This window comes from Anguilla rostrata, chromosome 2 (assembly GCF_018555375.3).
Source record: "Anguilla rostrata isolate EN2019 chromosome 2, ASM1855537v3, whole genome shotgun sequence".
NCBI classification, from domain to species: domain Eukaryota; kingdom Metazoa; phylum Chordata; class Actinopteri; order Anguilliformes; family Anguillidae; genus Anguilla; species Anguilla rostrata.
This window is the reverse complement of record NC_057934.1, coordinates 60,284,214-60,306,683: the sequence shown is the minus strand read 5'-3', so window position 1 is coordinate 60,306,683 and position 22,470 is coordinate 60,284,214. Positions and strand designations below refer to the sequence as shown.

The window sequence follows — 22,470 nt, the reverse complement described above, 5'->3', positions numbered from 1 at the left end:
AATGGGCTTGTGGACGGGTCGGTGGGAAAGGTTTGAGCTGCCCTGTGGGATGCAGGGTCTGGGGTGGGGGGTATAGGGTGGGGGGTGGCTCTGGTCTCTCTGGTTGTGCACATGGTCTGGGTTAATGGGAACGCAGGGGGGACGGAGCGCAGGAGTTTTTGGAGCAGGCCTCCAGCTCATGGAGATATCAACACAGAGGGGATGTTGGCTGGAGGACTGCTCTGGGTAACCCCCATTTCTTCTGATTTCCTGTGCCTGCCCCCCACCCCATCCCCCCAATAGTGCCATAATCACTCTCCTGATGTCTTTCTTGTCTTTTTGCCTCAGCGCATTAAATTAATTGCCCAGAACGGCACGGCCCTCTCGGACGGGGGCAGGGAGGGGTGGGGGGCGGCGGGGGGGACGCCTGAAGAGACGTGACTGTTATTGTTGCCGGTGACCTCACCGCGGCCAGCAGGGAAGGTTCCGGAGCCTCTCTCTCCCTGTGCGTTCTGGAATTCCGGGAACACAAAGGAACGGCGTGGCTCCTGAGCGGGCTCTCGCTCGGCCGCCGTGTCGCCCGGGGCTCCGGTTACGCACGGCGAAGGTTACATAAACACACCCCCCCCCCCCCCACCTCCCTCACCCCCCCCACCAGATAGCGCGGGACAATGGCGAGACTGTGTGAGTGCAGGACGTGGGGCATCGGCCGCTGTTCTGCAGAAACAAAGCGGGCGGGACACTGAGGTCTCCAGCAAACCCGGTTCGTTCACTCGGCATAAAAACCCGAGCGTAGCTGGACAACGGCATGCAGAAATGTTCAAATAACAAAAAAAAAACACGACATGCAAATCTCATCATTCCGTTAAAAGCAATCAAATACGAACGCTCATTTTTGTCTTTCATGCGCGGTAAAATTCCTCGCGCCAAGTCGACTCGAGCAGTGTTTACACGAGTCCAACAGGGACCACATGCCCTCCATGAGCTACGCTGAGCATTTTTCTGTGAACAATTACTCGGTTCAAAGCGGCGTAGACTTTAAACTTCACTTCTGAATTTGCTCACATTTCTGCGGCGTGCGGCGTGGCGTTTGAATTTGCAGCTCTGGGACGTACCGTGCCTAGTAACCCGAGCCAGCGAGGTTCACGGATTACACTGGAGCTCATCGGGTCTCTTGGTTGGCATTGGAGCCTGCCAATGGCATTTGCATAATAAACGACTCGCATTCCCCCCCCCGCCGCCCCCCCCTGCCCCCCAAGCAATTATGTTCAACCTCAAACCGACTGGCGCTAGAGACTTTGATAGCTAAGTTTTGTAACGCTACCTGATAGATGTGTTCCTGCAGACACACCTGCAGAGAACACGTGTGTGACCCTGGAGAGTTTGTTTTCTCTCTCGTGAATTCAGTTCTGTTCAACGTGTGCATTTTTCACTTTGCTTCCCTGCTTTGGGGGTGCCAGACTGAAGAGAAATTTAATCTGCGCACTTTCACTGTGATCATCATATGCCTTTGTTACAAACTGCTGACTTATCTCACAGGGATATAACGCTGTGTACAGTAACTGGTCTGCCACAGAAGCTCTTTTGGCTCATTATGATGTTTCTTACAGGACAATTAGGTCACCTCACTGCACGCACAAATGATTTTTTGAAAAGTACAGGAAACAAGACCCTTCCTGCACTTATCTGTCTGCTTATTCAAACTGCCATGGCACAAATTAGCAGGATCTCCTGACTTGTTTGTCTAACAGCCTTGGTTTTCTGTGTGTGTGGTGTGTGTGTGCGTGTGTGTGTGTGTGCGTGTGTGTGTGTGTTCGTGTGTGCACATATGTGTGTGTGTGTGTGTGTGTCTGCATGCGTGTGTGTGCGTGATCATGTGTGTGTGTGTGTATGTATGTGTGTGTGCATGTGTGTGTGTGTGCGTGTGTACACATGTGTACATGTGTGTGTGTGTTGTGCACGTGTGTGTGTGCATGTGTGTGTGCGTGTGTCTGTGTGTCTGTATGTGTGCGTGTGCGTGATCGTGTGTGTGTGTATATGTGCGTGCATGTGCACATGTGGGGTTCATGGGTTTAAATTCATGGTGGAAGATACACAAGTACACAATCAAACAATCAAACACGAGAGTTATATACAAAGTCAGTGATGCTATTGCATCAGTGCCGATTTACAGTAGATGCTACCCATTGGGTCAGTGTAGCAGGCGCTGGGGGCAAACCCTGTTATTTAATATGCGGAGAGAGCAGGAGACGTAAAAAACCGCTACATTTAGCGAGCTGAGAAGCGGTCCTCGTGCCTGCACTGCTGAGACAGGGAGCACAGCCCCCCCCCCCGCCCTGCTGCTCCCCCCCCCCCCCCACCCCCCCGCCCTGCTGCTCCTCCCCCCCCACCCCACCCCACCCCCCATTCCCGACACGCGGTGGGCTCAGCTCAGCCTCTTCCACATTAAAAAGCTGTTCACATTACTGTTTAAATACCACAAAAAGAGCGTGCAGAAACAGACATGAAAGGACACCCCCCCCCACCCTCCCCAAATCCTTAAAGGGCTCGGGCACTTATGCAAGTTTTTGAAAGAGATCCTACAGTTTATTTGAAAGCCAAGCGCCTTTTCGTTCAAAGCATTCGAGAGGGAATAACGTGCGTCGCCATGGTGAAATTCCGCACGCAGGTGCTTAAGAGGTTTTTTTCTTCTTCTTCTTCTATCTCCCTCTCTCCCTACCTCCCTCCCTCCTCCCCCCGTCCCCTGAAGGTACTGATTTTGGGTTTCACGTCTCCAAAGACAGGGCCCTCCGCGAGGAGAGAGGGGATTAGCGCAGCTCGTACCGCCGGAGACGCGCGGGTCCTGCCGCCCCGTTGCCGGGGGCGACGGAGGATGGGGAGGCGGTGTGTGTGTGTGTGTGGGGGGGGGTGGGCTAAGCTAGCTCTACAGGTGTTTAGCACCTGTCCAAGCTTTCAGACCACACCAGGTATCTACAGTACAGACTGGGCATGAGCACAGAATGAACGAATCAGACACTGCAGCTTTCCCACCGGTGCACTTCCTGTACCTGCAGTTTAAAAGCACTAACGGTTTTGGATATTGCACTGGGTTTTTTTTCTCAGGTGTGAAATGTGTGCCGGGTCCAAGAAGAGGATGCAGGCGGGCATCTGGAATAGCCAAATGACCGCTTCTTCCCTGCCATCAGCAGATGGTGGTTACATAACAGGTACAAACGAGTCTGAGCCGGTCACCCCACAGGAAACGCGCCCGTTTACACACACAGAGCGCTCCGCGAAACCGAGCCCATCCGTCGCCCCGCCCCCCTCACCGCATGCAGGGGGCGAGAGGCAGGAACACACCCTGGACAGGTCGCCAATCTATCGCAGAGCACACACACACCATTCAGACACACACTCATACCTGTGGGTCATTTAGAGTCTCCAGTTAGCGTAATCTGCATGTCTTTGGCCTGTGGGAGGAAACCGGAGTACCTGGAGGAAACCCACGCAGACACGGGGAGGGCATGCAAACACCACACAGAAAGGCCCCAGCCGGGAATCAAATTTGGTACCTTCTTGCTACGAGGCGACAACACCAATTACAGCACAACATTATTATTATTATTATTATTATTATTATTATTATTATTATTATCATTATTATCATCATCATCATCATCATCATCATTGAGCATCTCGGAACAGGAGTTGCTGATCTAGGATCAGCCTAACCGTTTCAGCCCAGTTATTGTGGTTAGGATACGGACAAAGGAAGACTGATCCCAAGTCAGCGCTCCATGAGAAGCTGCATGAACGCGGGCTCCGGTTCAGGGGGGCTTTAGCGGCTAATTGCCCTCCTCCGAGGGCACGACCCCGTAACTATAAAGGCTTCCGTCGATTTGCATCCCCCCGGAGGTCTGACCGCACCGGCAGCGCGACCGCGCGGGTACAGGGGAGCGCTTTCACAGCTACCACCGCAGGAGGGCGCGGTACAGGGAGCGCTTTCACAGCTACGACCGCAGGAGGGCGCGGGTACAGGGAGCGCTTTCACAGCTACGACCGCAGGAGGGCGCGGGTACAGGGAGCGCTTTCACAGCTACCACCGCAGGAGGGCGCGGGTACAGGGGAGCGCTTTCACAGCTACGACCGCAGGAGGGCGCGGGTACAGGGGAGCGCTTTCACAGCTACGACCGCAGGAGGGCGTGGGTACAGGGGAGCGCTTTCACAGTTACCACCGCAGGAGGCGCGGGTACAGGGAGCGCTCAGCTACGACCGCAGGAGGGCGCGGGTACAGGGGAGCGCTTTCACAGTTACCACCGCAGGAGGGCGCGGGTACAGGGGAGCGCTTTCACAGCTACCACCGCAGGAGGGCGCGGGCGGGTACAGGGAGCGCTTTCACAGCTACCACCGCAGGAGGGCGCGGGTACAGGGAGCGCTTTCACAGCTACGACCGCAGGAGGGCGCGGGTACAGGGAGCGCTTTCACAGCTACGACCGCAGGAGGGCGCGGGTACAGGGGAGCGCTTTCACAGCTACCACCGCAGGAGGGCGCGGGTACAGGGGAGCGCTTTCACAGCTACCACCGCAGGAGGGCGCGGGTACAGGGGAGCGCTTTCACAGCTACCACCGCAGGAGGGCGCGGGTACAGGGAGCGCTTTCACAGCTACGACCGCAGGAGGGCGCGGGTACAGGGGAGCGCTTTCACAGCTACCACCGCAGGAGGGCGCGGGCGGGTACAGGGGAGCGCTTTCACAGCTACCACCGCAGGAGGGCGCGGGTACAGGGAGCGCTTTCACAGCTACGACCGCAGGAGGGCGGGTACAGGGAGCGCTTTCACAGCTACCACCGCAGGAGGGCGCGGGTACAGGGGAGCGCTTTCACAGCTACGACCGCAGGAGGGCGCGGGTACAGGGAGGGGCTTTCACAGTTACCACCGCAGGAGGGCGCGGGTACAGGGAGCGCTTTCACAGCTACACCGCAGGAGGGCGCGGGTACAGGGGAGCGCTTTCACAGCTACGACTGCAGGAGGACCGCGGGTACAGGGGAGCGCTTTCACAGCTACGACCGCAGGAGGGCGCGGGTACAGGGAGCGCTTTCACAGCTACGACCGCAGGAGGCGCGAGTACAGGGGAGCGCTTTCACAGCTACGACCGCAGGAGGGCGGGGTACAGGAGCGCTTTCACAGCTACGACGCAGGAGGGCGGGTACAGGGAGCGTTTCACAGCTACGACCGCAGGAGGGCGCGGGTACAGGGAGCGCTTTCACAGCTACGACCGCAGGAGGGCGCGGGTACAGGGGAGCGCTTTCACAGCTACGACTGCAGGAGGGCGCGGGTACAGGGGAGCGCTTTCACAGGTACCACCGCAGGAGGGCGCGGGTACAGGGGAGCGCTTTCACAGTTACCACCGCAGGAGGGCGCGGGTACAGGGAGCGCTTTCAGCACACCGCAGGAGGCGCGGGTACAGGGACGCTTTCACAGCTACGACCGCAGAGGGCGCGGGTACAGGGGAGCGCTTTCACAGCTACGACCGCAGGAGGACCGGGCCCTGCTCGCTAACCGGAGTAAAAAAAAAAAAAAAAAAAACGAAAAAACATCCCTGCGCGAGTGATTTGTTTACTCCATAACGACTATTAAGGCTCCTGAATAAATCTGCAGTGGGAAAGCTCCCGGGCGTGTTTATCTTCCGCGCTGGCGCACTCTCTCTCCTGCACGAGCTCGCTCGCGCTCCCCCCACCCATCACCGCAGGCAGCAGGCCGACTGTCTAATGACTTCTGAAGAGAGCAGTCAACAGATGTTAATTATTCAGGGCCTGTGTGAAAACACGCTCTCTTCATCAAGTCATTTCGCATCTGCCACTATAGTGGTTCTGCATATGCTGTACATGTTTTTATATGTCATGTATTACTTGTATAATGTCAAAAAATTTTAATCCTATTTTTATATTATTATTATTATTATAATTATTATTAGTAGTAGTAGTAGTAACAGTAGTTGTAGGTAATAGTAATATCAGCAGTAGTGGTAGTAGTAGTAGCAGCAGTAGTTGCAATAGTAGTAGTAGCTGTAGCAGTAGCAGTACGAGTAGCAGTAGCATTAGTAGCACAAGTAGCAGTATTAATAGTATCAGCAGTAGTAGGTAGAAGCAGTAGTATTAACAGTAGTAGTAGCAGCACTATTAGTAAGTAGAAGCAGTAGTATTAACAGTAGTAGTAGCAGCACTATTAGTAAGTCGAAGCAGTAGTATTAACAGTAGTAGTAGCAGCAATATTAGTAGTAGAAACAGAAGTAGTTGCTTAGAAGATGCAGTAGAGACATGTGCCTCTAGGACCCCCGTGTGATCATTTCAAACGTGTTGCTTGTTTCACGCCTTCGTACAAAATGGAAAATAACTTATTGAACAATAAGCCCAATGTAATGGAGTGCCACCCTCACACCCCCACCCCCACCCTGCCCCCCCAACCCCCACCCCCCCCCCCCCCACAGCACAGTTCCTTTTTATTTTCCCGCTCAGCTCCAATCTCACTGCGCTGCACTGAAATACTGAAAATCTATTGAAAAATTACATTGCAAAGTGATATTCTGTGAGTTTGTGCTTGCGTATGACTGTATATGTGAACCCAAATGTGTGTGTGTGTTTGTGAATGAGCACAATATGAATGACAATGTATGAGTTTACAAGTGTGTTTGTTTAAATGTGTACAGCATGTATGTGTTTGAAAGTGTGTGTGTGTGTGTTTAAATGTGTACAGCATGTATGTGTTTGAAAGTGTGTGTGTGTGTGTGTATGCATTTCCATAGAAACACTCGTGTCTCTAGTGACTGGGGCAGTGGAAAGCATTTGCATACATCAGCTACATAATCTGATTTGCCAGTGAAAGTGCCTTAACCTCCTGTAAGCAGATGCAGCCTTTTACACACCTGTGGGTTTCCCATGTTGCCATTTCTGCTCCGCTGCGCTGGAACATGCTGCCTGTGTGGTCGACAGTGAACGATTCTCCATTTTTGGGAACTTTCTTCCTCCTGTTCCCGTCCATTCCCAAACCACAGTTTGCATCCCTGCATACTCAGTCCCATTACTGATACAGCTTTTTCATAGAAGGACACATGCCCAGGGACACACATTCGCACACACAGACACACACACACAAACACACACAAACATCCAGTCATAGAGAATAAAAACACTGCAATACATAATGAGAGTAACAGGCCATCATGCCCCTTTAGAACATAATGATAAATAAACACATAATGACATGAACAGACAATTCACCAGCTCTAGAACATAAGAACACATTACATTACATTACATTACATTACAGGCATTTGGCAGACGCTCTTATCCAGAGCGACGTACAACAAAGTGTATAACCATAACCAGGAACAAGTATGACGAAACCCCTAGAGAGAAGTACCGGTCCAAGTACAGGGAACAACCGCATAGTTCAACTTGGACCCATAATGATAAGAACAGACCATTCACCTCCTCTAGAACACATAATGATGAAACAGCCAGTCACACATCCACAACACCACAGAACACCACAAACACGACACAACACACACCTCCAGTCTAGATAAACACTGAATACATAATGAGAGAACAGCCATCATGCCCTTTGAACATATGATACACAAAACACATAATGACATGAACAGACAATTCACCAGCTCTAGAACATAAGAACACATAATGATGAGAACAGACCATTCACCTCCTCTAGAACACAAGAACACATAATGATGAGAACAGACCATTCACCTCCTCTAGAACACAAGAACACATAATGATGAGAACAGACCATTCACCTCCTCTAGAACACAAGAACACATAATGATGAGAACAGACCATTCACCTCCTCTAGAACACAAGAACACATAATGATGAGAACAGACCATTCACCTCCTCTAGAACACAAGAACACATAATGATGAGAACAGACCATTCACCTCCTCTAGAACACAAGAACACATAATGATAGGAACAAACCATTCAGCCCATCTGGGCTCAACATGTACCTGCTGAATAGAGAGCATCCAGCACTGAGTCAAGTCTGGACTCGAACACCTGAGGGACTCTGCGTTTGGTACATGACCTGGCCAGCTGCTCCACACACTAACCAATCACTGTCTAACCCTTAACTGGACATACTAATGCTGATATAACAATCACTGCCGGTAACTGAAAGCAGTGGAGTGACTAGAAAAAACTGACCGGAACACTAGTGGAAAAGAAACATTTCAAAAACTCTTCTTCAAAGGGTCAACAAACAAAAAAAGTATAAACCTCTTCACATACCGGCTCATTTTAAACTAAACCCATCTGAACAGTGTACAGAAAGGACTCCTGGATCCAGTAAGCGATGCTCCCAAGACCTCCCATGAATCAAACCCGGAGCCAGGGAAGGTGAAAAGGTCCTGTGCGATACAGACCCATATTTCACCAGTCTGTAATAGGATCAGAGCCCCCCGGTCCTCCCTTGTTTATCCATGGCCTGTTCAGCCCTCAGAGTGAAAGCGTGTGTGTCTGCGCGTCTGGTCAGGGGGTTAAGAGGAAAGTGCATTTTCCGTCTGAAACTCGATTTTCCACGGTGCGCTGGAAAGGACACGCTTCAAACGAGGTAATAAAGTACTTTTAATTCGCATACAACCTGCCCGCCCTCCCTCTCTCTCTCAATCCATCCCTGCCTCTCTCTCTCTCTCTCTCTCCATCCCTCCCTCTCTCTCTCAATCCATCCCTCCTTCTCTATATCTCTCAGTCCATCCCTCCCTCTCTCTGTCTCTCTCAATCCATCCCTCCCTCTCTCTCCATCCCTGCCTCTCTCTTTCACTCAGTCCATCCCTCTCTCTCTCCAAACCATCCCTCCCTCTCTCTATTTCTCAGACCATCCCTCCCTCTCTCTCTCTCAATCCATCCCTCCCTCTCTCTCTCTCTCTCTCTTTCAATCCATCCCTCCCTCTCGTCGACATTGACAGCTTGCAGACGAAGTTGCATCGGGATCGAGACCTGTCGGCAGTATGAAACAAATATCCGGGAAATTAAGGAAACACACAAACCCAGAAGATCCCATGCAATGTCACGTTTCTCTGTCATGTGTGGCAATGTAGTATAATGGCTAAGGAGTTGGTCCTGTAACCTAAAGATCGCAGGTTCGATTCCTCAGTAGGACATTGTACCCTTGAGCAAGGTACTTAACCTGCACTGCTCCAGTATATATCCAGCGGTATAATTGGATACAATGTAAGCTGCTCTGGAAAAGAAAGTTAAAGTTTAAAAATTTAAAGTCTGTTAAATGCCTGTAATGTCATGTAATGTCATGTGACATGCCACACATTGGCACACAGATGTGCTCACACATTTTGGGAATGAATCAACAAGGTTCCACCCCACTCGCTCAAGTGTTCCCTTAAACAGATCCCTAGCACAGTGGATAATTTGTCATTTTTTGGGATGGGGGGCAGGGGTACACTGAAGAACTCCAGATCGGGCTTATCAATGTTGGGTCAGAGGGGTGGGATGGGGGGATGAGGGCCTGGCTCTCATGTTCTGCTGCCACTGCTGAGCTGCCAATCAACAGCCAGAGCCCGCCCAGGAGAAAGACCACCCCCCCCCCCCACAGGAAGTTACCTCAGCTACTGTTCGGGAATGATGCAAAACGAAACTAAAGGAAAATGAGACTCTCTAAACCTCAGAGGGAGGGGGCCCACGTGTTCACTGCTGATGGGAGCCTTGTTCGGGGAGGGATTGGGGGGCGGGGGGGGGGGATGCGGTTCCAGCCAGTCATTTGTCATCGTTGTCACAGTCAGGTGACGTGCCAGGACAGGTTTTTGGCTCGCGCGGCAGCCCCGGGGGAAGCTCGGAGGACCGGGGAGCGGCGCAGGCTTCCGCCGTTGAAAGAGAACTCAGCGTGCCGCTCGTTAGGACGAGCCGCGGCAGCGACGCGGGGTCTGAAACAGGGCCTGAGCAAACACCGCCGCAGCGGAGCAGGTCACAGCGGGAGCTGTGGGAACAACGCGACCGCGTTAGGCCACATCGAGAGTCCCCCAGGCCCGGATGTGCTCCCCCTACTGGTGAAGCGCGCACACAACGTGCGCAAGCGCTAATCAGCAGCATTCCATGCCTAATACGGTCACGCTTAGTGAAATGTGTGGGGTCTGCTTGGTCACTTTGAATGCGCACACAGCTGAGGAACAGAGACAGAGGTCTGGGGACTCGATTGCTTTCTGACAGCTGTGCGCAGCTTTTGCCGTAGCCACCAAAGTGAGTCCCGTTCAACGCTAACAGAAAGGTGTGTTGTCACAGGCAGAGAACCCTGTGACAGTTTGGATCAGGTGACCGGGGATACGCAGCTCCATGGCTTGAGGCTACGGGAGTTTGGGGGGGTTTGGGGAGGTGACCCCAAATTGGCCCTGGCTCACCAGCTGGCCCCTGAAACAGGAGCTACTCGCTACAGGAGAGCGCTCGCTGCACACCTGGATGAGCAGGTAAACAGCCACATCTGACATCCGTCACTGCAGGAACACAACAGCTCACCCTGTCTCTCCCTGGAGGCACAAGCCACCTGATGTCCCAATGACATCACCCGTATTATCTGCCCCCTCAAAAAAAAAAAATAATAAATAAATTTAAATGGACCCTAAAATTATACCTAGCGGAACTAAAAAAGCACCCAACATCAAAGGGAATGGGGACCAAGTCCGTAGTTTTAAGCAGATGATTTAAAAAGGTGCTTTTTTTGTTTCCGAGTCATTCGACAAACACGAGTAATGGCTGGCCTTCCCTCAGACAACAGGTGGGAACGAAAATGAGGTCATGTCACTGAATGAGCGAAGTGTTTCCATACGAGAGCCCTAACCACGGAAATCAAGAAAAACAGAGAAGAGGGACGACAGATTTTAGGGCCAAGCCTGAAGCAAGACAGGCAGGCACGGCAGGTTTCGGCTGCTGAAACAAGACGACATCACAGAATGCAAAAACCGCGTGCTGTGACAAAGCCTGTTTAAAAACACACTCTTTCATCCTCTGCTTTGCCTCAGTTAACACTGAGCCTTCCAGATTAAAATTTGTTGACTGCAAACTCAATAGCTTAAAAAACCCAATATCTAATACGGGCAATTTAGCGCACTTTTGACAGGTTAGTATATTTGAGGAAGCCTGTCAATGTCAGTCAAAACCAGACTACTTAAAAAAAGAAAACTGCTCATTAACAAAACAGCCAAATTTATTTTCATATAGTTATGTGCCTGACAGTTCAATTAGGAAAGACATAAAGTAGTGTATGTTGTGTTCTGTAAATTATTCAAATACATAGGGATGTGGTTCAAAAGTGTTTTTTTTGTTTTTTGGACAGGCTAATGAACTACATGGTTAAGTAAATTATTCTACACAAAATTATTTGCATCAATGACATGAAGTCAAACAATCTTAAATGCAAGGTAAAGCCCCAAAGAGAAAAAATGTGTTATGATTTTGTTTATATTTTCGGAATATGCAGAATACCTTAATAATATGGATGGTTATCCCTGACATCATTAAAATGTACTTACCATTGACTTAACCCTCAAAATTTAAGAACAGAAATGGGGAGGGACGTAAAAAGGATTATGTGGCAAACACGCCTGCCACAGGCCACCGAAGTGGCTTTCCTTGGGGCCCTCCAGCACAGAGACACAGGGAGATGATGTTCAAGCAGTCCAGATTTATTTACGAGGGTTTGGCAAGATCTTACAGCCAAAGTGAGCATATGTAACACAGTCATGACCGAAGCTCCCTTGTGTGGGTGGGGATGGTAGATTTAACCTGTGCGCAGTGATTACCTCACTACGCACAAGTGCAGCCACTCCTGTTCCTGGGTCCAATTAGCCTGGCCAATTATCTAATTCCTAACCAATTATCCAACTGGCCAGGTCTAATTAGCTTGACCCAGGGCAGGTGTGGCTGCTTAAACCAGCCATCCTCACACCACAGATTACTTGGTGAATGTTGTTAATTTTTGATACTGTTGGGCTGGGGTTGATTGCCATTATTGATGGAATGCTGGAGAAAGATCCACTTTAAAGTCAAACAGTCAGTGTATCACATTAAAACCGCACTGACGTGTTTTGTCAACAATACCTTTATTGTAGGTTAAAGTAATATTCAAATCACAATATTTAAATTGCTTTGCGGAAGTAATTTTTCAGTTGCCCTGCCCGCAACAGCCGAAACGCTCGCTGCTTGCTCACATCAGCCAACAGTACTTTCATTACTGCAGTATCTTCTGAGAGACCGATGCAGTCTGCCTGGATGGGCATGCTTTGACTAATGCAGTTGTGGTTGAACAGTTCTCCTGGTAGTTCCTCTGATGTTTTGTTTGTCATGGCGACACCCAGTCCCGAATCGTGTCGCAATGCGTGCGAGGGGCTTGATGGAGCGAGAGACAATCTGTTTACACCCTCTCTCTTCCCGCTCTCTCTCTCTCTTGCCCTTGCTCTTGCGGTTCTCTGACGGGGCGTGGTCTGCTCCTGTGTGACATGGGCCTATCTCCTGGAATCATCACAGACTGAGGTACAGACACACTGGGGGAGATTCCGAGCGCAGGTACCAGCAGGGCTGGGCTCCCATGTTCAGATGCAGTTTGTTTCCTGTATAATTAAATCAAGCGGAGAAAGTTAACCGTGCCATTGATTTATCGATTTTACTGCTGATGCCATTACGGGAATAAGCCCTCTATATAATGCAGATTTGATATCAAGGTTTATGTAAGGGATGCTGCACTTATTACACAAGATAGGATAAATGTAATTCTGATTTAGATTTAATGTGCATATATATATGTATGTATGTGGACATGCTGGTGTGTGTGGGCTTGTGTGCGTGCACGTCTATGTATGGGTGCATGCCACAGCATATACAGTATGTGTATATGTGTGTGAATATGAAAGCGAGAGAGAAAGAAAAAGAGAGAGAGAGAGAGGGTGGTGGTCAGGGTGGTGGGGGTGGGAGTGCAGGGTGTTGGGGGTGGGAGTGCAGGGTGGTGGGGGTGGGAGTGGGGGTGGGGGTGGGAGTGCAGGGTGTTGGGGGTGGGAGTGCAGGGGGTGGGGGTGGGAGCGCAGGGTGCTGGGGTGGGGACGCAGGGTGCTGGGGGTGGGAGCGCAGGGTGTTGGGGGTGGGAGTGCAGGGTGCTGGGGGTGGGAGCGCAGGGTGCTGGGGGTGGGACCGCAGGGTGTTGGGGGTGGGAGCGCAGGGTGCTGGGGGTGGGAGCGCAGGGTGGTGGGGGTGGGAGCGCAGGGTGTTGGGGGTGGGAGTGCAGGTGGGGTGGGGGTGTGGCTCTCAGTGCAAAATCCAGCAGCTGTGAGCCGTAGCAGAGGCCCCAGCTCTCTGTGCTCCCGGCTCGTGCACAGGGCCTGCAGCCTGCGCTCCCACACACACACACACACACACACACACACCCACACACAAACACACACACACACACACACACACACACACACACACACACACACACACACACACGCGCAGGTAAACATCGAGCTCCTCACTTATTCATGAGGCAAACAGAAACTGCGCACCGAACGGGAAAAATCGCCCATCATTTATTTAAGGGCCGCTCGCCGCTGCAGGACGCCCAGGGCTGATCCCCCCCCACTCTCCCGCTAACTTCATTAGGGGGCGGGCTCATTCGTCTGCGTCGGGTTAGGGCCGAGGGTTGGACAAAGCGCTGCCCTGGAAGAAGGCGCTCGATTGGATGAGACGCAGGCTGGGGGTTAAAGACTCGCCGTAACTCCGCTCGTTTGAAAAGGTCGCGCGTTCTGTTCATTCAGTTAAGCAGACGTGTGCACGACCAGACGAGGCTCGCGATAATGTTTGCTGCCGCGTGCCGTCACTGGGCTGCAGCTGCGCAGGAGTGCAACAGAAGCTCCGACGGAAAGGTTTTTTCCGGAGTGGCTTTGACCTTTTCTGCACTGCACTTCGATGGGCGCGTGGAGTCTCTCCGCTCCTCACCCCCCCCCCCCCAAAACGATGTGAATTCACACAGGGCCCGTGTGTTAACCACTCTCCGTTACAGAAAATCCTACGGTGCATACCAGACCAGTTGAGAAAACTGCTTTTTCGTGGTAGGAGTCCATAAATTTGCACACACAATGAGAGAGAGAGAGAGAGAGACACTGTGGAGAGAGAGGGAGGAGAACGGATGTTGTTTTCGTGTCTGTATTGCCTGCTGTCGGGTCAATCATTCCTGCTGGAACCAATTTGTCGATTCATTAACTAATTAACCCGAAGGTAGAGGAGATCACTTCGTGCTTCAAACATCTGCAGCAAAAGAAAATTACATCAGGGACCAAAAAAAAAAAAAACAGAAAAAAGGAAAAACAAACCGGGGCAATTAAAATGAGGTTGTATATTAAAGTGAAGGCAAAACATACTCCATCTCAGTTTCTCCTGCCATAGAATTAACGGCGAAACGAAGAGAATGGCAAAAAAAACATTATGTAATCAAATGGAGTCATGGAAGGACTGGTAGCTTCTCCAGAGAGAGTAGCAGGCCTGTCAGAGCCATTGGACGCCTGAAAGTGGCACTCAGTCCCTGGGGAGCGCTCACTCTACCCTCCAGGCTTTTCGGCCTACTTGTTTAGATTGCCGTCGCCCTGCTTTTCGTCCGAGCGAAGGAAAATTTGAGGTTTTAGATGAATAAGGCTTTCATCATCTGTCAAGGCTAGTTAGCCCCCGTTTGAAGAGGAGCTGTTCTTTCACTTACAGGGGAGAGAGAGACAGACAGAGAGAGAGAGAGAGAAAGAGAGCGTGAAAACCATTGAAATGTTCGTGCATATGTTTGTGCAGGGAAGTCCTGCTTTTAGCTGAGGTTAGCGTAGGCGAACGTATTTAGCGCTCGTCTGTTATACTGTGACAAGGCAGTGGCACTAATTGCATTTTCTCAGTCCTCTGAGCCGCAAGCAAGCGACTCCTGCCTCATTCATAAGCCCCTTGTTTGTTTTTATTTTTTTTAGCAATGTTCGCTAACACGCATATATAAACACGAATATCTGTTTTTTTTTTGTTTCTGTTCCATAACATTTAAAAGGCTTCAATAGCAGCTGTTACTGTGCTCATCCAGTCACACCATGGAAAATGCCGGAAGCGAGGTACAGTACGAGGAACGACTCACGCTCCCCTCGCTGTTTTTAACAGAGATCTCTTTTTCACCCTTTTTAATCTGGGAAAAAAGGCCGTTTGAGATGTTTATTCAGACTATCGCAGGGATTAAGGGCTCTCTGTCGGGATCCAGGAATAACAGAGACGGATCCCTCTCACCCCCCCCCCGGGGTGTGAGGTGAGTGGAGGGAATGGCAGTTTGGGGGGGTGGGAGGGGTGGGGCCTGACTCACACGGACCACCGCGGCGCAGGCCTTCAAAGGGCCGGCCCAGATCCCCTCCGTCTCCGCGCTTCACGCCATGCGGCCCGTCTGGACCCTCGCAGCACGCACTGCGTGCCAACAGGCTCCACGTAGATAATTAGATTATTAGTGATATTCAATTGGAGTTGATTTTACAATAATCACATATGAACCAAGCAAAAAAGTTATTTTATTCAGTCATTCATTCATTCGGATTTTCTTATATGAGAGACAGGGAGAGAGAGAGAGAGAATACAGTAATATGAATGAATGATTTAACTTTATTGCCTTCTCCGGAATGTGGTTTGCAAATATTGAGTCAGTCAAGTGAAACCCAGGGAGGACCTGGTGGGGGAGGGAGGGAGCGTCTTGGGCCGGGTTCTGGAGATGGGGGCGGAGGTGGGGGGGTGGAGTGTGGGCCAGTGGGAGGGAGCGTCTTGGGCGGGTTCATGACGTGGGGCGGTGGGGTGGTCGGGGGCAGTGGGGAGCGGGAGAGGAGCATCTTGGGCCAGTTGGAGATGGGGGTGGTGGGGGAGGAGTAGAGAGAGGAGCGTATTTGGGGGTTCTGGAGATGGGGCGGTGGGGGGGTGTAGAGAGGTAGTCAAGTAGGTCAGGTGACATTGTGAGGCCACAGACCGGCTGTCGCCTTGGCAGGCAGAGACTCTGCAGATGGAGGAGAGTGAGAGTGTGTGTGTGTGGAACAGGTGAGTGCCTCTATCACAGGTGCATGCTCCAGTCTGTCCTCACCATCTTCAGACTCGCTGACCTGGATAGCAGCAGTTCAGCAGCACACAAGTAACACTCACAGTAACAACAGCACTCGCTGTTTTCCACACAACGGCTCATTGGAGAGCATAACTCTCTTCTTGGCCAGGCCCTGGGGAGGGGACCACCCTAAAGGCCCAGGTGGAGAGGTAAGCGACTGTCCCACAGAGGGGGCTCAAGCACGTTTGCGCTGAGATGACAAGCCTATGAGGAGAGGACGGATGGCCTACCCAAAGGCAGAGGCATGAAAAATAACAACCAAATCCCAGCACTTCTAACACAGTCACAGGCAGAGAGCACACACACACACGCACGTACGCACGCACACACACGCACACACACATGCACACATGCACACACACAGACAAGCACACGAACACACAAACAAGCACACACACACACATGCACTCTGGGGCTCTGTACTCTGCCCTACGTGAAAACAAACAGAAACCTGAGCAGCCAAAGGCAAAAGGAGGGAAACAGGGAGGTAGACGAGTGCTGAAGGCAGAAGGGAGAGGAGAGAGAGAGAAAGGGGAAGGGGGAAAGAAGGAGAGGGGTGGAGGGGTTTGGAAAACTTTGAAAGATACCAACTGGTACTGTTTAGGGGCTGGGACTACTTTGCCTGCCCCTTCGCCATCTAGTGGTAATGTGAGGTACTGCCACTGTTCTGGGGGGGAGCTGTGCACTTGACCAGCCAATGAGTGTACCAGATGAGTGTGTGCGTGAGTAAGGGGTGGGCCGCTGTGAGCTCCCTCAGCCTGTCCCCCGGCTCGGTCCTTTCTCCGAATTTCGGATCGGGCGAGGGGGGTGGTCGTCCAAACGGGCCGAGGGCCACCTCGGCAGCGCGCCTCCCCCCCGATCCCCTCGTTTGGGCTGATGTGTGCCGCCAGTCAGGGGGGGGAGAACGCGTCTCCAGATTAACAGCGCCTTTAAAAACCCTCAGAGCGTCTTTAGCGTCTTTAACGCCCTGGCATCCAAAGGCCAGCGCAGATAAGCAGCGACAACGGCGGGCGGCTGGAGTGGAGGAGATAGGGACGGAGCCAGGCCTGTTTGCAGTGCATTGTGGGCCGCCGAGGACACTTAGCGCTGCTCTGCCTCTAATCAGTTATTTGTGGATCCCCCCCCCATCACGTTTTTTTTTGTTATTCAAATTTGCTGCAATTTTAACTGTGTGAGACAGACACGAGACCAACAAAACCTAAAAAAACCTGCACCAACACTGATGTATAAATACCCGTTCATTTATTATTTATTATTATTAAAAGTGTGCTTTAAAAAAACACAGTACCTAAAACAAAACCTTTTCAATTAAATACAACAGTATGACAGATTAGTAATGGGTGACTGAAAGCACAAATTGATACTTGTTTCCCCTGATATGAAAGTGTGTTTTTTAAATATATATTTTTCTTTTCCCCAAAATGAGAAAAAAGGAGACACGTCCCTTTAAGGCAGGTCTGCAGGCAGTGGGGGGGGGGGGGTGCTTTGAAAGATTAGAACGCCGTCTCGAAAAAAATAATAAACCCCGAATTCTGCCTTGCCGCCATTGTTTTGGCGAGGGTCTTGAGACGGGACCTCCGACCGAGCGTGGCCCGGGGGGGGCGGGGGGGGGGGAAGGTGAGCGACATCAGCGCTATCCGGTTCCCCCTGGAAGCCGAGGGGGAACAGCGAGGCCCGACCCGTCCGCTCGCCGACGGGCCCGGCGGGGGGCCGACCCGCGGCCGCAGAGACGCCGCTCAAACGCCGCCGTCTCCCCGCTAATCCAATCAGCCTCGTTAGCTTGGATACGGGGGAGGAGCCGGGCCTCGAAACAACAAACAGCCCGCCGGCCCGCCCCGCGACAGACGCCGTGGGGCGGATGGGACAGGAGTACAAAAGTGTGGGAAAGTTCGTTTTTTAAAAAAAAAATGCGCATAAATAATACTACCGGAAAAAAAATGCTTGTTAGGAAAAAACGAAAGTGACTATTTTGTTACATGGAACATAAAATAAATCAAAACTTTGTAGGCATCAAGAATGTAAAAACACCCAGAATGTCAGTATGGAAACAGAAGTGGTGGATTATTTAAAATAGTAATATATGTGTACATTATTATAAATAAATAACTTCAAAAATACATTTTTTTATTATTTGATTTCACCACACCCGTCCCCTGAAACCCCCACCCACCTCGCCCTCAAAATTTCCAAGCTTTTAAAGAAGCTAGGTACGTTTAGAATATGGTAAATAAAACTTAATTCAGAAACTGGGATCATCAATCATGCCCTCCCCCCACCCCCAACATCCCAACTAGAACATGGAACCTGTTATTGAGATTCCACAAGCAACCAAGATAAGTGTTGTGTTCTCTTTTCTGCATTCTGTAACCAAGGCAACTGAAAAAACACTCCTCCCCTGAAGCTGTGCATGAGAAGATTCCTCTTCTACCCACGATCCCCTGTGCTTCACTCACACCCAACGGAGTGTTCACAGGACAGGAGGAAAGTGGCCGGGCAGGAAGCTGCATATGTGACTCACAGTGAGGATTCAGTCACAGGAACCGTGGGGAAAAGCCCACTCCTGCTCTCTTAAATGTTCGCTCACAGAACTGTATTGCTCAGACAATGCGTGTAGGTGGATGGGTACAACCGCCTGTTTCCCCCTGTGAACCTGCCCCCCCCCCACCCATCCTACACCACCGCAAGAGGCACTTTCACTCATCCCACCCGAAAATGCGACCCGTCATCTGGTAGAACTTCATGTTGAAGGGCCTGTAGAAGTCCCTGAGTCTCTGCAGCACCTCTGGGTGGATGTTGGGGTGCGTGCGGCCTTTGGTTTTGCCCAGGCAGTGGGGCTTGCTGCTGCCCTCGGCCTTCTTCAGGCAGGGGAAGCCCTTGGTCTGGTTGAAGTAGAAGTGTTTGTCGGTGATGATCCTCTTGAGCCCCAGGAAGTCCTGCACGCGGCCCAGCTCCCCCGCCGGGTCGCTGATGAGCCGCTCGCCGCTCACGAACAGGATCTGCCGCATGGGGAAGAACTGCAGCCAGTTGTCCAGGTGCTTGGCGTAGATGCCGATCTGGACGGCGCTCCAGGACGTGTCGATCAGACCCGTAGTCCTGTTTTTGAAGGTCAGGCTCTCGAAGGTGGGGATGTCGGGCTTTTTGGACAGCGTCTGGGTGTAGTCGGAGACGGCCCTGGTGACGGGGTCCCGCACCACCACGATGAGCTTGGTGTCCTGGGACATGGCGTAGATGCGGGCCGGCGCCTCCTTGGTCACAAAGTAGCTGGGGGTCTTCTCCATGGTGATCTGACCCTCCAGGGTTTTGGGCATCAGGTCCCTGAGAGGCGGAGGGAGAGAGAGAGAAAGATGGAGAACAAGAGGGGAGGAGAGATAAGGAGAAGCATATGAGTCACCATTCTTTTTAAATACAGTATGTTTAATATTTCAGTAAGGCAGTTTCATATAATGGGTAAGGAACTGGTCTTGTAACCTAAAGGTCACAGGTTCGATTCCTGGGTAGGACACTTCCGTTGTACCCTTGAGCAATTTACTTAACCTGCTTTGCTTCACCATTCATACAGCTGTATAAACAGATGAAATGTAAATGCTGTGTCTAAAGTTTTGTAAGGCGCCCTGGACCAAATTGTGTGCTAAATGCCTGTAATGTAATATAGTGACACCAAGAAAAAAGCCATTTAGAACTGCTGAAATCTATGCAAAATGGAAGAGATTTTCCACATGATGCCTCACTAACTACATGCATAACTTTATTTTATTAGGGATTTGTATCTCTGGAAGTACAGCTAACCTTCACTCAGTCTTCCACTGGCTGAGACACTAAACTTGCTTCAGCATAGCTCACGGACAAGCACAAGCACCGGTTTCTACCCTCCACAACCAAATCTGCTCCTGCGAACATTTCCCCAAAACACAGGGGTACGGGTTTTTGGAGGAATTGCCCCTTTCTGAACACAGTCTGAACACAGAGATTTGTGTTTTTCTGAGGAAGACGAATGCACCAGTTTCACAGTCCCTGGCCTGTGCCAAATCAAGAGCTGAAATGATTTTGTTACATTTCACAATGTATGGACACATAAAAATGACTGCCATCAGCTATTTCAATAAAAAAAACAACCTTTGCTACTAAACACATTTATCATTATATTTTCCATGAAAGTCCACATATTTGCAATACTTCACAGTATACTCCAGCTCTGCAAGGGTCTGTGACCACAGTACAATCAAGGACAACACGAATGAAAAAATAAACTGCCGAGCCATTTTGCAATCTTGTAATCTGATCGACGACCCGCTCATACATCTCGTTCTGGAGAGCAGAGGCCTTTTTTTAAAGAGAGATGTGCAGTAACAGCTGCCACTCGGTAAACAGAATAAGGGAAAGCACACATTAACGACCAGAAACACGCACCCAGGGACTTTCAGATATCCACAAAGATTCATTTTCGAAAACCGAAAATAAATAATAAGGGTATTCGGGGAAAACAATACCCTGGCAACATCTCAGCTTGCATATTATTTACAGTTAAATTACACAAGCCAGCCAGCGAAAAAAAAAAAAAAAAAAGATTTACTTGGGGTGTGTGACATCTCCACTGCTATTCCCTGCCGCAGATGAATTTTATATGTTAATATTTATTTGCTGAGCAGCCACCCGTATCCAGGGTAACTTATGCGCCATTAGCTTTTGGATAATTATCCATATTCACAGCTGGATATTTGACTGAGACAGCGCACGTTCAGCGGCAGGCTCAGGGAAGCTGAACCACAGCAGCGCCCCCCCCAATTGGGAATCAACCCTGCAACCTCCGGGTAACAAGCCCAAGTCTTTAACCGCTGTGCCACACCGTTCACCCCCAGGTTGCGGTCTCTTGTCACGCTTGTGAAGACAGGGTGAGAAGGAGGGTAATATATTCTGCTGTGACCCCCCCCCCGTACACGCACGCCTACAGGACAGTGCCCTGAACCAAGTGGATAAAAGCAGCTCATGAATGATTGAGGGTCCTCCTCTGCCATTTGGTGCCCCCGCAGAATAGGGCTTTAAAATTCAGAGCAGTACAGAACGCGCCCCTAAATTATGCATCCGGCTGCTGCTGGGGCTCACGGCCCCTATGGCCCAGGCCACCCGCCCGCAAAATGGGCTCCCGCGATGGGGCTGCGGTGTGCCCCTGGCTCCCTGGCCCGGGACGGGACACGGGGCACGTGAAGCGGAGCTTAGGGTGCTGGCTGGGGGGGCAGCAAAATCTGCAAAAGGGCCACATCTGCATTTAGGGTGTCCTCCTGCTCTTTCTAACGAAGCCTCAGGACCACAGAACTGAATAAGAACTCTCTCTGCGCTCACGACCTACTGCAAGCTTCCAAATTACTCCACCTACTCCATCTTCCACAAAATTTAAAGTTTCATTTTTAATTTAAAACTATTCCCATCAAGATATAAAAAAATGCATATTTATTTTTCCAGTAGAGACACAGTCAGACAAAGCATCTGTATATAACAGCGGTGTCCAATCTTATCCAAAAATGGGCCGGTGTGGGTGCAGGTTTCTTCTTCAGCTCAGCACTACATCACCTGATTAAACTCATCAACTAATCAATTGTCTTCAATCACAAACCTGATAAGTGGAATCTGGTGTCTTACTGTTGGGCTAACACAAAAACCTGCACCCACACTGGCCTGCACCCACACTTGGATAAGGACACGCCTGATATATAAAACAGATATTTAAAACAGTGCGTAATACAAACCCAGCGGGCATTAAGGGGACTGTTGCTGTTAGCACCTGTACCAGTCTCTTTTTTGCTGCTGAATCTGCAGTGAAAATTCTCCAGAGCTCAGCTGAGTTTGCAGCTTTTATTCCGCTGGTATCTGTGAGTACTTCTGAGGAATAACACGAGTTTGACACAAAAACCCCCAACAACCCCCCCCCCCCCCAATCAACACGCGAAGCACTGTGAATATTTGTGTTTGTGGCCTACGATGGACTTACTGTATGCCCCACCTCCTCCCTCCCTATGGGAGAACCTGCTCCATTTAGACTGTTTCCCACTTCCTCCTAACCAAGCATCCCCCCCCACCAGTAAAAAGCCCACAATCCTCTGGGGATTACAGCCAATCCTCGCACCTCCGGGTTGCCAGGTCAGGAAGAGACCCGGGCCGGAGAGGAGGGATGAGACGGAAGTATGAAGTCGCCCGGAGACCGACCGCTACCTGACCCCGACAATCCTTCTGTTAGGGAGCTCACCTGGACCAGGCCAACCCCCACCCCCTCCCCCCTTCCCCCAACATTATTTCTGCCTCTCTCTGTCCACAGGCAAACCACTTTAACTGCACTCATGTTGCTCCCAAACCCCCCCCCCCCGCCTTCCCCCCCATGTG

General features: G+C 50.9%; 1 protein-coding gene across 1 annotated transcript in view; it reads right to left on the bottom strand.

Annotated features, from left to right (window-relative positions):
- Positions 1–18,757: 18,757 nt before the first annotated feature.
- si:ch211-216b21.2 (heparan sulfate glucosamine 3-O-sulfotransferase 3A1) overlaps positions 18,758–22,470 on the bottom strand; it is a 39,832-nt gene continuing 36,119 nt past the window's right edge. Inside the window, exon 2 of the mRNA XM_064323517.1 lies at positions 18,758–19,413. Within this exon, the coding sequence (XP_064179587.1) occupies positions 18,792–19,413 (622 nt within the window). The 3' untranslated portion in view covers positions 18,758–18,791. The remainder of the gene's footprint in view (positions 19,414–22,470) is intronic.